The sequence below is a fragment of the Orbicella franksi genome, chromosome 7, assembly GCF_964199315.1.
Source record: "Orbicella franksi chromosome 7, jaOrbFran1.1, whole genome shotgun sequence".
Lineage (NCBI taxonomy): Eukaryota > Metazoa > Cnidaria > Anthozoa > Scleractinia > Merulinidae > Orbicella > Orbicella franksi.
Window position 1 is genome coordinate 17,072,601 of NC_138151.1, and position 11,224 is coordinate 17,083,824.

General features: G+C 38.9%; 2 protein-coding genes across 5 annotated transcripts in view; one reads left to right on the forward strand and one right to left on the reverse strand.

The window, feature by feature from the left end:
- Positions 1-249: 249 nt before the first annotated feature.
- On the reverse strand, positions 250-6,436 carry LOC145491977 (uncharacterized). 2 transcript variants are annotated; one of them, XM_081471283.1, is made up of 4 exons: positions 6,365-6,436; positions 4,641-5,758; positions 1,751-1,915; positions 250-1,076 (listed from the first exon to the last, which is right to left on the reverse strand). In XM_081471283.1, exons 2-4 carry the CDS (start codon positions 5,728-5,730, stop codon positions 352-354), a joined length of 1,980 nt encoding a protein of 659 aa, XP_081327409.1. In that variant the 5' UTR covers positions 5,731-5,758; positions 6,365-6,436; the 3' UTR covers positions 250-351. The 2 variants fall into 2 exon arrangements, with proteins under 2 accessions (XP_081327409.1, XP_081327408.1); XM_081471282.1 differs by having other exon boundaries at positions 4,641-5,793.
- Positions 5,639-11,224, forward strand: part of LOC145491979 (uncharacterized) — a 10,483-nt gene continuing 4,897 nt past the window's right edge. The window contains exons 1-6 of one of the 3 annotated variants that reach the window (XM_081471285.1): positions 5,639-5,696; positions 7,510-7,632; positions 7,774-8,206; positions 9,809-9,911; positions 10,093-10,303; positions 11,162-11,224. The exon at positions 11,162-11,224 is cut by the window's right edge and continues 26 nt beyond it. In XM_081471285.1, coding sequence (XP_081327411.1) covers positions 7,626-7,632; positions 7,774-8,206; positions 9,809-9,911; positions 10,093-10,303; positions 11,162-11,224 — 817 coding nt within the window. In that variant the 5' untranslated portion in view covers positions 5,639-5,696; positions 7,510-7,625. Of the gene's footprint in view, positions 5,697-7,163; positions 7,180-7,242; positions 7,633-7,773; positions 8,207-9,808; positions 9,912-10,092; positions 10,304-11,161 lie in introns of those variants that run through there. The other 2 variants (XM_081471286.1, XM_081471284.1) reach the window with 2 other exon arrangements.

Here is an 11,224-nt window from a genome sequence, read left to right on the forward strand (position 1 = left end):
AACTAACGAACACAGTTCAAACATTTTGCGTCCTAACAATATCTTATAATATCTAACAGAGTTATAAAAACACTATTCTAATTCACCTTCACAAAACATAAGACCTTCCTAAAGGATACTCCGACGCTCAATTTATGGAATAAAATTATTTATAACAAACCATTGCTGCACTTAAATGTAATTTTCTGAAGTAAATCTATGATTCAGAGGGTTTTTTTTAACTTCAAGCGAGAAAACGCGAGCATCCTGTAATCAAGCTTGTTTATTCTTTCTAATTTCATCCTCGAACCTTTAGTTTTGTTTTTTTCGAATGGGTTTTCTTGTGTCTTAAAAGCCCTGGAACAACATCAATCACTTGTTAGCCCACCTAGCTTTATTCGCACGGAAGTTTTCAAACTCTTTGCTGGTTTTAAGACATTCTTCTGCCTCTTCAGGGTCGTGTTGCGTCAAGATGTGCCTTTTGAGATTTCCACGACGTTTCAAGCGCTGTCCACAAAGATCGCACTCGAAGGGTTTCTCTTTCGAATGGCTTTTCTTGTGCGTCCACCAATTGCTGTAACTCTTAAAAGCCCTGGAACACTTTTTGCATTTATAAGGCCAAACATTGGCGTGAATTTTCTTGTGCGTCGAAAGCGCACTTGACCACGAAAACGTCTTATCGCATATATTACACGCATAAAACCGTTTTTCCTTCACCGGATTTTCATTTCTCTTTCCAATGCCATGGAAGTTGATTTCATGTTCTTTGACGGCTTGTGCATAACGAAACTTTCCGCCGCAGTGCGCGCATTCGAAGGGTTTCTCTCCTGTGTGGATTCGTTCGTGGTCTCGCCGATTGTAAAACGATATAAATGCCTTATTGCAGTACTGACAGACGTAAGGTTTTTCCCCTGTGTGAATAAGGTGGTGCTTCGCAAGGTGATGTCGTTGACGAAATGCTTTGCCACACTCGTTGCATTTATGAGGTCTTCGGTCGTAGTGAATGTTCATGTGCTGGCAGTACTGTGAAGTTGTAGGGAAAGTTTTACCGCATTCTGTGCACTCGCGAGGGTTTTTTCTATTCGTTTTCTTGATGCCTGTGAAATAAGCAAACAAAATAAAACCACCATCATCAAATGCCAACTGTTCTCTAGCACTCGACTATTGCATTTAGAATCTCTGCAATTCTTACTCCTAAAAAATAACTCCTTAAATTCTGTTAACCCTTGTTAACCCAAATGCGTGATTCCACGAAATTTCTGAGTTTTAACCCAAATTGTTCTTATTTTTTTCATTCATTCTACCAAAGAATTCATTTATACCCAACCTGACTCCTTAAGAATTTCATATTTTTTATCCATGCCTCCAAATAATTTCGTTGTTCGTCTTCTAGATGTGCGTGCCAATTGTAAACTGCAGCTCTAGCAGTGTAAGGTGAGTTCCGCATTGGGCCAAGTAGCCCATACTGCTAGCATTTATTCCACTCAGCAACTAGGAGTATTTCTACTCCCCCCTGGATGGGATGCTAGTCTTCACCTGGGTGGAGAAGGGCGCTGTGTGAGTAAAGTGTCTTGCCCAAAAACATACAGCAATGACCCTGGCCAGGGCTCAAACCCGGACCCCTTGAACCAGAGTTCAGTACCCTAACAATAAGGCTGCCTCGATCCACACGATAACAGTGTAAGCAATCTCTAAACTGGCAACCTCATAAGCTACCTAGGGTTGTAATTTTTATTTTTATTTTTTTTAACAAACTGAACTTTCTTGTTACCTGTTTCTTGTTTCTGCACCTTCTTAGTCTTTTTTACAACTTTTGTGGAAACATCTGGTTGCAAAAGTGATGGCAGCACAACAACATCTACTTCTTGAACACTAGTTGTTAATTCACTCTCCGGTGTTTCATCAGCAGTAGTATTTTCTATTTCTATGCAACTCTCTATAAATTGAAATGGAAAAAATGTATTAATTTAATAGAATCTAATGGCTCCAACACATCTGTTTAATTGAAGGGGTGCATGGAAAAAGACCCTTCATGTAAGTAACATCTGATGGACTGCAAGATTCTCCTAGCAAATTGCTTTTCACTTCCTTCAAAGAAAAAAGGAGAATTTGACATAAAATCAAGTGTCACTTATGGCTGTTTTCATGCACCCCTTCAATTTGAATCTGGTAAAATCTTTAGTTATGGTAATAATTATTGTAGCAGCAGTAGGTGTGGTGTAATGTGCATGTAATACCGATAATAGCTGGGTCAGCCTACATGTGTGATGCCTGTACTATTCCCTTCAGGGACAGATCTAGGGGTAGGGTACAGGTAATGCGCACCCCTCCCCCTGAGATGAAGCCTTCTTCCTATTAGCTTTTAAAATTTGTTTACCTCACCAGTCAGTTACGCCATTCCTTAGTGGTGAACCCCCTCCTAAGAAAAATCCTGGATCCACCCCTGCCCTTAAGTTTGTAGACGTCTCCATGCAGGTTTTAGTACGGATATATAATTCCTTTAAGAAGAAGCATCAAAAGCAGCAATCAGGGGTTTCATTAAGGGCTGGGCACCAAGCAAATTGACCTGATATGAACAGAACTTTGCCTGGCTGCTTCATCAATATTTTTGTATGGTACTGTTCCTGTCTTTTTGTGAAGACTGTCTAACAGTCTTCCGGAAAGTTTAACTTATTTTCAGTCAAAGAAACCATGATTTTGCTCATTATAGTCAGGGTCCAAAATTGCGCTTTCCTGGTCGCCAATGCGACTAAAAATTTTGCACTGGTGACCAGAATTTTACAACTGGTCGCCAGTGGGTGATTAACTATTTCATGCCACGATAATTGCACAAACAATAACTTTGATTTTCAGCCAAATTGATTAAAATAAAATTCAAAGCTGCCCGCGAACATCCGCAAAGAAATGAGATGAAGATTTAGATATTTTCTGGGCATCAAAAGGTGGAGATGTAGATCTGTCAAAGTGGTCAAAAGATGATTTCAGCACTGGTTTGATTCCTGATTACATTGATTGCAAATATTTTGCAGGCAAGCCTGTGGCGAACAAAAATTTTGGTTTGTGTTTCGCTGTGAAGGAATTTTATTGACACTTTTTGGCGACCACATTTTTCCATATGGCAACTGAAAAAAAAACTTTCAGTCGCCAGTTGGTGCCTGCCAAAAAAAGTTAATCTCAGACCCTGATAGTACGTGCTATTTCCCTTGTATCAGATTTTCTGCCTAGATGTCATAATTATCCTGATGCCCCCCTCTCAAAAATCTTATTGAAACCCCTGAGCAACTCTTAAATACTTAAAACATAGTTAATAATAGTCACTTGTAGCTATGTAATGTATATATATATTTTCTGTAAGGTATTCTCAGTATAATAATATACAGGAAAAATTATATGATTCTGATTGGCTGAGAGTAGTGCAGTTCAAGTACAACACCAGTGCAAATTACACAGGATCGTAATTCTGGATTATGATTGGCTGAAAGACAATAGGAAATTTTCCAAACCAATGATATCACATAAAATGAAGATGAAAATTTTGTGCTGAAACTTTGAAACACGTTTTCTCAAATGAGCAAAAATGGCTTCAAGAAAGATCTTCTGGCACTTCCTTCCCCCAATTTTCCATGTGTATATTATTAATAAGTAGTCATACAGTTTTTATCATTCAATTTAGAATTAATTTGCACTTGTGAGTTTTTCAAAAAGCTGAAATTGCACTCGCTGAAAAGGCTCGTGCAATTTCAGCTTTTTGAAAAACTCACTCATGCAAATTAATTCCAAATTGAATTTGAAACCATATGATTACCTATACTAATAATTGTATTTTTCTGTAATGTTGTTTTGCTACTACGACAGTTAGCATAACATGTTGGTAAACAGCTTGAAAGCCAACAGCTACTCTGGTTACCATGTACTGGTATCTTTTCAGTCTTTTCCCTAACCATATGTTACAAATATTTCTCTTTGTACATGTATTTCACATGTGCTATAATACTAACTAATGTAAACACTGTAAATAGTATGCAATAAAGAATTCAAGTTCAGTTGAGTTGAGTTATCTGTGATTAAAAGCTGCAACTGCACTGTTTTTTTTACTGCACATTGCCAAGTTTCTGTAACATGAAGTGACTTGGAGTATTGTTAAGTCCTCCCCCTCCCCCCCCCCCCCCACCCCCAGTGGAATGCGAGAACTTCACAGGGTTTTTCCCCCAGTACTTAATTCGCTAGTACCCCCTTATTTAACATGTACTTCTGGGTGGAGAGGGGCACTGTTGTGGAAAAGTGTATAGCCTTATAACATTTGGAACATCAAAAACCAATTTCACAAAATTTTTAAAATTATCACTGGTTCCTGGTCCCAACTGGCAGCATCGCCATGTACGCAAGTGTCATATTCTATCGGGGAATTTAAGTGGTCAACAACAAAACAAAAGTTTTGACATCATTGAAATCAATCTTTCACTCAAGTCTCAGACGTTATTTTCAGCGGAGACAAGCAACAGCCGGAAGTATATCTGCACTCGCAAGCTACCCTGCAGGGTACAGTGAAGTAAAATTGACCTGTCATGTCAAACTTTAAAGCTATCTGAGAGCAAACTGGTCTGTGATGAGAAGGTTCCCTAATGGTCTGAGATTTGCAAGTTACACAGGAAGCGTCTTACCTTTAGTACACAGAGAAACAGAACTACAGTTTTTGTCAGCTTGCTTCATATCTTTGTCAGTAATTTCATCATTCACCCCTGCAGCATCTGATTTTTGATTTGATGGCTGATAAGTGCTATTACTTTGAACTCCAGTTGACGTCAATTCATTAAAAGACTGAGTAGAGTCCTGACTGGATTGAACTGGTTCTGGTGAACAAGATTCAGCGATGAACTCTATTTCTTGACATCTCTGGTCCTCAGTCCTTACTTGTATATCAATCAGATCCTTCCCAATGTTGCTCAGCTGATCTGAATAGGTTTTATCTTTATTGCAAGCATTGCTGTCTTCTCCAACAGGTACAAGAATTTGGATCTCAGGCTCCATGTGGTCTTCACCACTTTTGCCATTTGTTTCATTAACAGTTGCAACAGATTTCTTTTTCAAAAAATTTAGAAGAGCAAGTTTAGTAGAATTAGTTATTGGAGTGCAATCTACCTGTTTATCAGTTATCCGAGTGCCTTCAGCCTGTTTTTTAGTTATACGACTGTAATCCACCTTTCTGTTATTTGATTTTTTCTTCACTTGTGTTGATTTTGTTTCTGAAGTCTTCTGTTTCTGAAAAACTTGTGTCTGTACTGGCATTTGGACATATACTCTTTGAACAACTTGCTTGTTTCCGATTTGCATTGTCGGCATCTGTGGCAGACACGAAATCGATGGCTGCAGTGAGTTTGAAAACCAAGGCTGTTGTGGATTTGAAATTGACAGCTGTGGTACATTTGACTGTGATGTCTCTATTGATGTTTTTCTTTTTGTCACACAAGGTTTCATTCGCTCATCATCACTTTCCAAAGTTTTGGCCTGAGTTGCAACAGATCCACTTAAGCAGTTGAGATCATTTGTTGATGACCTTTGAGCTTGCACAGCTGGGTCACCATGTGACCCAGATGGGTTGTGAACTAGATCAACAACTTGGTCACCAGTCCTTTCTGACATTATTCCATCCCCATTCACACTGGTTTCTTCCAACTCAGGCTGGGCAAACTCAAAGATGATATTAATTGTATCATGAGGTAAGCTGACTGTAGAATTTGTGTTCAACTCCATTCTTGTGATTTCTCAGTTCTTTATGGTCCTTAGGTCCATAACATGACATATCGAGAAGAAACCCTTTCGCATGGAAAAAAAAAACAACGAAAAAAACAATAAGCTTACATCATACGAATTACATTGCAACTTGAATGGTGAAAAAGGGAAAGAACGATAGAATGGCTTATACAATGTCTTTGAAAAGATTTCGGGCTATAATCAGTCATAGCACGTGTATATGATCGTTTTGGGAAACGTTTGAAGAAATGAATGCGATAAAACGTCTTTGACGAACAAGTTCAAAGTCAAAAGTTCAAATGAACCAGTACATGTATGTGGTTAACCAGTAAGCATTGTCGCTTCGATCATTCCTATATAAGTCGGGAAAGATTGAAGATCGCCTTTCTCTTTGCCGACTTAACAAGGAAAGATCAAAGCGGCTCTGCTCTCAGGGTAGTATGTGATAAACTCGTCTTAGCGATCGATTCAAACGCGACATCAGAGGCAAGATAATTTGGTTCGCTAGCGTTCGAACGCAAAAATTTGAATTATTTTCTACGCAACAGTGGAAACATGCATGATTCTAGGCCTTCTAGTTCCACTCCTGGGTAGTGCAGTTTGAAACCCCTTCAATTTAACGAATTATTCTTACCAAGTTGCAGGTCTGAACACTGATACTGGTCGCCATTTTAGAAAACTCGTCGCTATGAAGGAAACAGAGAGCACACTGGGAATGATGTCACGACAGTGTTGCGTGACATTGTGTTATTTTAGTATTATTATGTTTTTTTTTTTCAAAAAAAAAAAAAAAAACATAGTCCGATATACAAAGTGAAAAAGTAATTATTTTTCCATTCCTTAAACATTTTTCCTACTGCGCTATGGTAGTTGTGGAGAAAATTGCGGCCTTGCTATATTTACAAGAATTTACTGCGATTTAACATTTCTGGTCGGACACTAAGATCTTCAAACAACAGGTTTAAAACGTATGGTGAAAGGGCTTTTTCCGTGGCGGCACCAAGGCTCTGGAATAAACTACCTCTCCAGATCAGACTTTCATCATCAGAGGCAGTTTTTAAGGCTAATCTTAAGACTTATCTTTTTAAGCGTGCATTTGATTTGTAGTTTTTACTTTTTATTTGTAGCCTAATTGTATTATATAGCGTATTTAATTCTTAGGATTTTAACTTTTAGGATTCAGGATTTTAGGTTTTTAAAGAATTAGGATTTTAATTTTAAAGTATTGTAAAGCGCCATGGACAATTAGTGGAAAATGGCGCTATATAAATGTATATTTATTTATTTATTTATGTATTTATAATCACAAGCCTTTTGTCCCTGACAACAAAGGATCCCAAAAATTTCCATAAAAAACCGTTGGCACGATCAAACAAAAATAGCATTGAAAACAAGTTTTCAAGTAACAGTTATGAGGAAAGATTATCATAAGAAAATCCCTTAAGCCAGGTAATGGAACGATTTATTCTTGAAATCAGTGATATTGCTGGTAGCATTGAAAATGCTAGTCAATAATTCATCGAAAACTTTCCAGGCGGTTTTGGTCAAAATCTACGCTCCACTTTGCTCAAAACGTTTACCGACACACGGTTAAAAAAGAAGAACATACACTAATTTGCCGTTGATTGCATGCACTATGGCAGAAACAAATGCGAGCGCCTTTGGCAAGTCGTTACGTACTTGGCCAGATGAAAAAAGTTTGGGGAAACCCCCTTCGCCTGCTCAAATATCCAATCACACTCATATATTTGCATGACAAGATCTCTAATTTCGCTTCAGGTTTGTCATGAATGCTGAAAACATGTCTCTCCAGTTGTGTAACAAGAACGTATGAAGAATCCCTGGCTAAAACTTGAAATGCTCGACGGAAGGATCTACAAAACGGTTGATAAGAGATGGCAGGTAAGCTCGTAAAAAGTTGTTGTGCTTAAATACGCAGCTGCCCAACTGGATTGATTTGATGGGTAGATACGAACCAACGTTGAATTGTAATAATCGAAAGAATAGCAGCTAGAAAGTAATGAGACGTTTCGTTGCTTTAAGGAGAAAACCGCAAGCGTCTACAAGGGTCTACATCCAAACAGAAAGAAACCGTTTTGGATCGATTAGGACACGACTACTGTGCTTCTCTTGAAGAAAACAAGTCTACACCTCCTGATAACGTCTCTTGCGTGACGACGGCACTGCCTTCCGATCATGCGCCTCCGAACGCATCTTCGTCGCCGAACTCTCGCGAAAAAAAGTATGACGATAACGGAAGTACAGCGAAATCAAAGAAAAGAGCAATCGAACATGATGAAGCAGACACCCCGGTAAAAAGGGCAACGTCTTCAGGTTTGCTTTTATTGTGTGACACCGCTGAGCGACAAACAGTAGCCACTGCTACACCGACTGGACAATCGAGTGATTGTGTTCGCACGGTAGCGGAAACCTCTCCAATGCCCGATCTATTTGGACAAGACGATGATGGCGACACGTAAGCGCTGAAGATGTTATTTATTTCACATTTTGACTGTTTTATTCCATCTTAAAGCTCTGATTGACATACGTATTGCTGCGCCACAAACAAAATACTATGCGCTAGTTTCTCAATAATATGGACCCAGATCGTTTATTCGAGGTTTATTAATTTATTAATTTTGGAATAACATGAGAATATAACCGCAAACTAAAAAAAAAAAAACGTCGCCGGTACAATTCACCCTTATAAGCTCCACACTCGTTTGTATCCCTTTGGAGATGTTTGAACGCATTTTATGACTCAAAGTAGCTCAATTGACAGAGGTTATACTTTTCAGTCGATGTTCATTGACTTCTTGATCTTATAGCTAGAGGTCCAAAAACCCGGCAACAAGATGTCATTATAACATATGGGTAATAAGCTGGTATAGGATTCACATTTCTAATGCTACTTATGACATTTCTAATAATATACTGAAGACCAGTAAACTAGGCACAGAAGTAACGGTAGAGTGGCTGGAATATTGCTTACGTTAGCATATTTTAGGCGGAACTGTATTGCAATCATGCCGATCATAACGACACACAAAACAGAGATTTCGTCAGCAGTGACGACTAGTTTAAAGTGAGCCCATTATATAAGGACTGTGCTCCGCCAAAAAAAAAAATGCTTCGCTGCTTTGATTAACGACAAGAATCCTGTAAAAGTTTCAGTATAATTTTTTCATCCGTACATTACATTTTTATTAGAACTTTCTTGTAAGATTCTATTTGCGGGGACGACGCCATTGCTGAGATGATTAATCCTACTGACTTTCCGGTGATGCGAACTTGCTTCAGAACTTGCCAGTTTTCCTTTTCATTTTGAGCAGGGACCAACAAGACACATGAAATTAGCCGAAACCACACTTAACACGAGACAATTTTGCAGATTTTTCCCAAATATCAAGGTTTCATATGCCAACTTCGAATGATTTTACTGGAGAACATATGAATATTTGCATCTCTTTTTCTGACCATTAAGACCACCATGAAGAAAGGATTTTTTCAATTTTTATTGCCACGTGTCACGGTGTCTTTTGGATATTATATGTTTCCCTATAGGACTGTTTTTTTAGCCCAGACACTTCCTGAGGACTATAGCTCACGCGTTTCAACAGCATTTTGTCATGTGATTTCCGCACAGCAGATCGAGATTTAAGTTCGAAAGCAAAACATCACGAGTTCTGAGTTTCATTAGACCGTGCTTTTAAATCATGTTTGTTTCCAAGTTGAATTGATGGCTCTTTGAGTGTCACACAAAACTAGAATAGAAAGTGTTCCTTAAGATTTACGAAATTCACTTCAGTAGTTTTTCAAAACCTTTGCAACACTGAGTTTGCCCAGAAGTATTTTGTGAAAACGTGCGCTTTCTCGCAATAAAATATTTTGGTGATTATTTTCTTCAGTAATACTAGAGAGCCATCTTGACAGCAGCCATAATTCAGTCTATTCAAACGTAAAATATGAGCAGAAATGCGGAACTTGAATGATCAGCCAATGGTATCTCTTCCTGTTGAAACTCTATTTGATTGTTCGAGATAAATTCAGATATAACTGACTTTTCCGTCGTTACCAGGTTCCTTCATATCGCCGTTGTCCAGGGAGACCAACCGCTGACCGAGTTTTTCATCCAGAGTATGAAGTCAAGAGGGATTGACATTTATAACAAGCTAAGACAGGTAACATTGCACCCTCGTTCCCAGGATCTCTCTCCCCTCCCCCTCCCTGGAGCGAGAGTGGGGAGAATAGAGACCCTGGGAACGAGGTTGGTAACATTGAAACGCGTTCAGTACACAACGTCAGGAACGCACGAGTGCCGTTTTTGGCAAATTGTTTACGTGTTAAAACCTAATGTTTCAGACTCCACTCCATCTTGCCGTGATAACGCATCAAACATCTCTCGTAAAAAAGCTGATAGAAGGCGGGGCTGATGTCAATTTGATGGACAGGCACGGGCAGACTGCTCTTCATTTGGCCTGTCAAGATGGTGACGTCAACTGTGTCCACGCCATCCGTGACGTCACACAAGGTAGTCGCTTTCAAATCAGACTGGACTTGAAAAACTTTCAAGGTGAGAGACTTAAAACAAACACTGTAAATGTACGAGTAATGTGAGAGCTTTCGTCTTTGCTTTTCGTCTTCACCTATGTCCAGAAATGTACGCAGTAACGAAGTTGGTAGATTTCACCAAATTTCGTCAAACAGAGAGAACGTTCGTGGATTTGACGATTTTGGAAAATTTTAGTAAACTTTGTCAAAGCCATCAACCTTGGCGAAATTTCGTCAGATTTGTCACCCTCGCCAAATTCGTCAACTTTACAGGGCCCTTAAACCAAGTGATCGCTATTCATTCGTATAATTTTGTCAACAGTTTTGACGAAATTTTGTTAGATTTACACTATTTACAAAATTTCCGCAGGTTTACAAATTTCGTCACATCCGTCAATATCGACAATATCGTCAACAAAATTTTGTCAAATCTGCCATTTTCGTTACCGCGTGCATTTCTGAACATATCACAAATTCTTAGCTTTATCACTACCCAACGTTCTACTTCTTTGATTCAGTTGTCGCGTTTTTCAGTTCCCTTTACGACTAATTTAGTAACTACAAGTTGTAGTTGTATCCTTATTTCGATTCGATTCTATTTATGAGTTATTCTTCCTATTTTGTTCGCTTCAATTACTACACTAGACTTCCCTCTTACGATATTTCCAATTTTATGTTCCCTTACTGAAATCTATGATCCCGCGTTTATATGTTCCTCTCCAAAATTTCCATGCTGCCACTCTCCCTTACTCTCCCATCCCATACCTCCATGCCCGTTTCTTTAAACCTCCCTCCCCCCATTAGTGATTAATTTCCGACCGTCTCTAGATTATTTTCCTCGCTTATCAATCGGATTTCTAATCTTTTTAACCGCCTGCAGGTTGTTCCGCCCTCCATGTAGCAACTTTGACAGGAAGCCAACAATTGGTTGGAACGCTTCTTG

Bases quoted from the DNA above. Each gene is read 5' to 3' on its own strand.
- LOC145491977 (XM_081471283.1), bottom strand. From the start codon at position 5,730: ATGGAGTTGAACACAAATTCTACAGTCAGCTTACCTCATGATACAATT. The intron at 1,916-4,640 runs GTAAGACGCTTC...TTCAATTTATAG, and splicing joins TGTTTCTCTGTGTACTAAAG to AGAGTTGCATAGAAATAGAA. The intron at 1,077-1,750 runs GTAACAAGAAAG...CTTATTTCACAG, and splicing joins GGTGCAGAAACAAGAAACAG to GCATCAAGAAAACGAATAGA.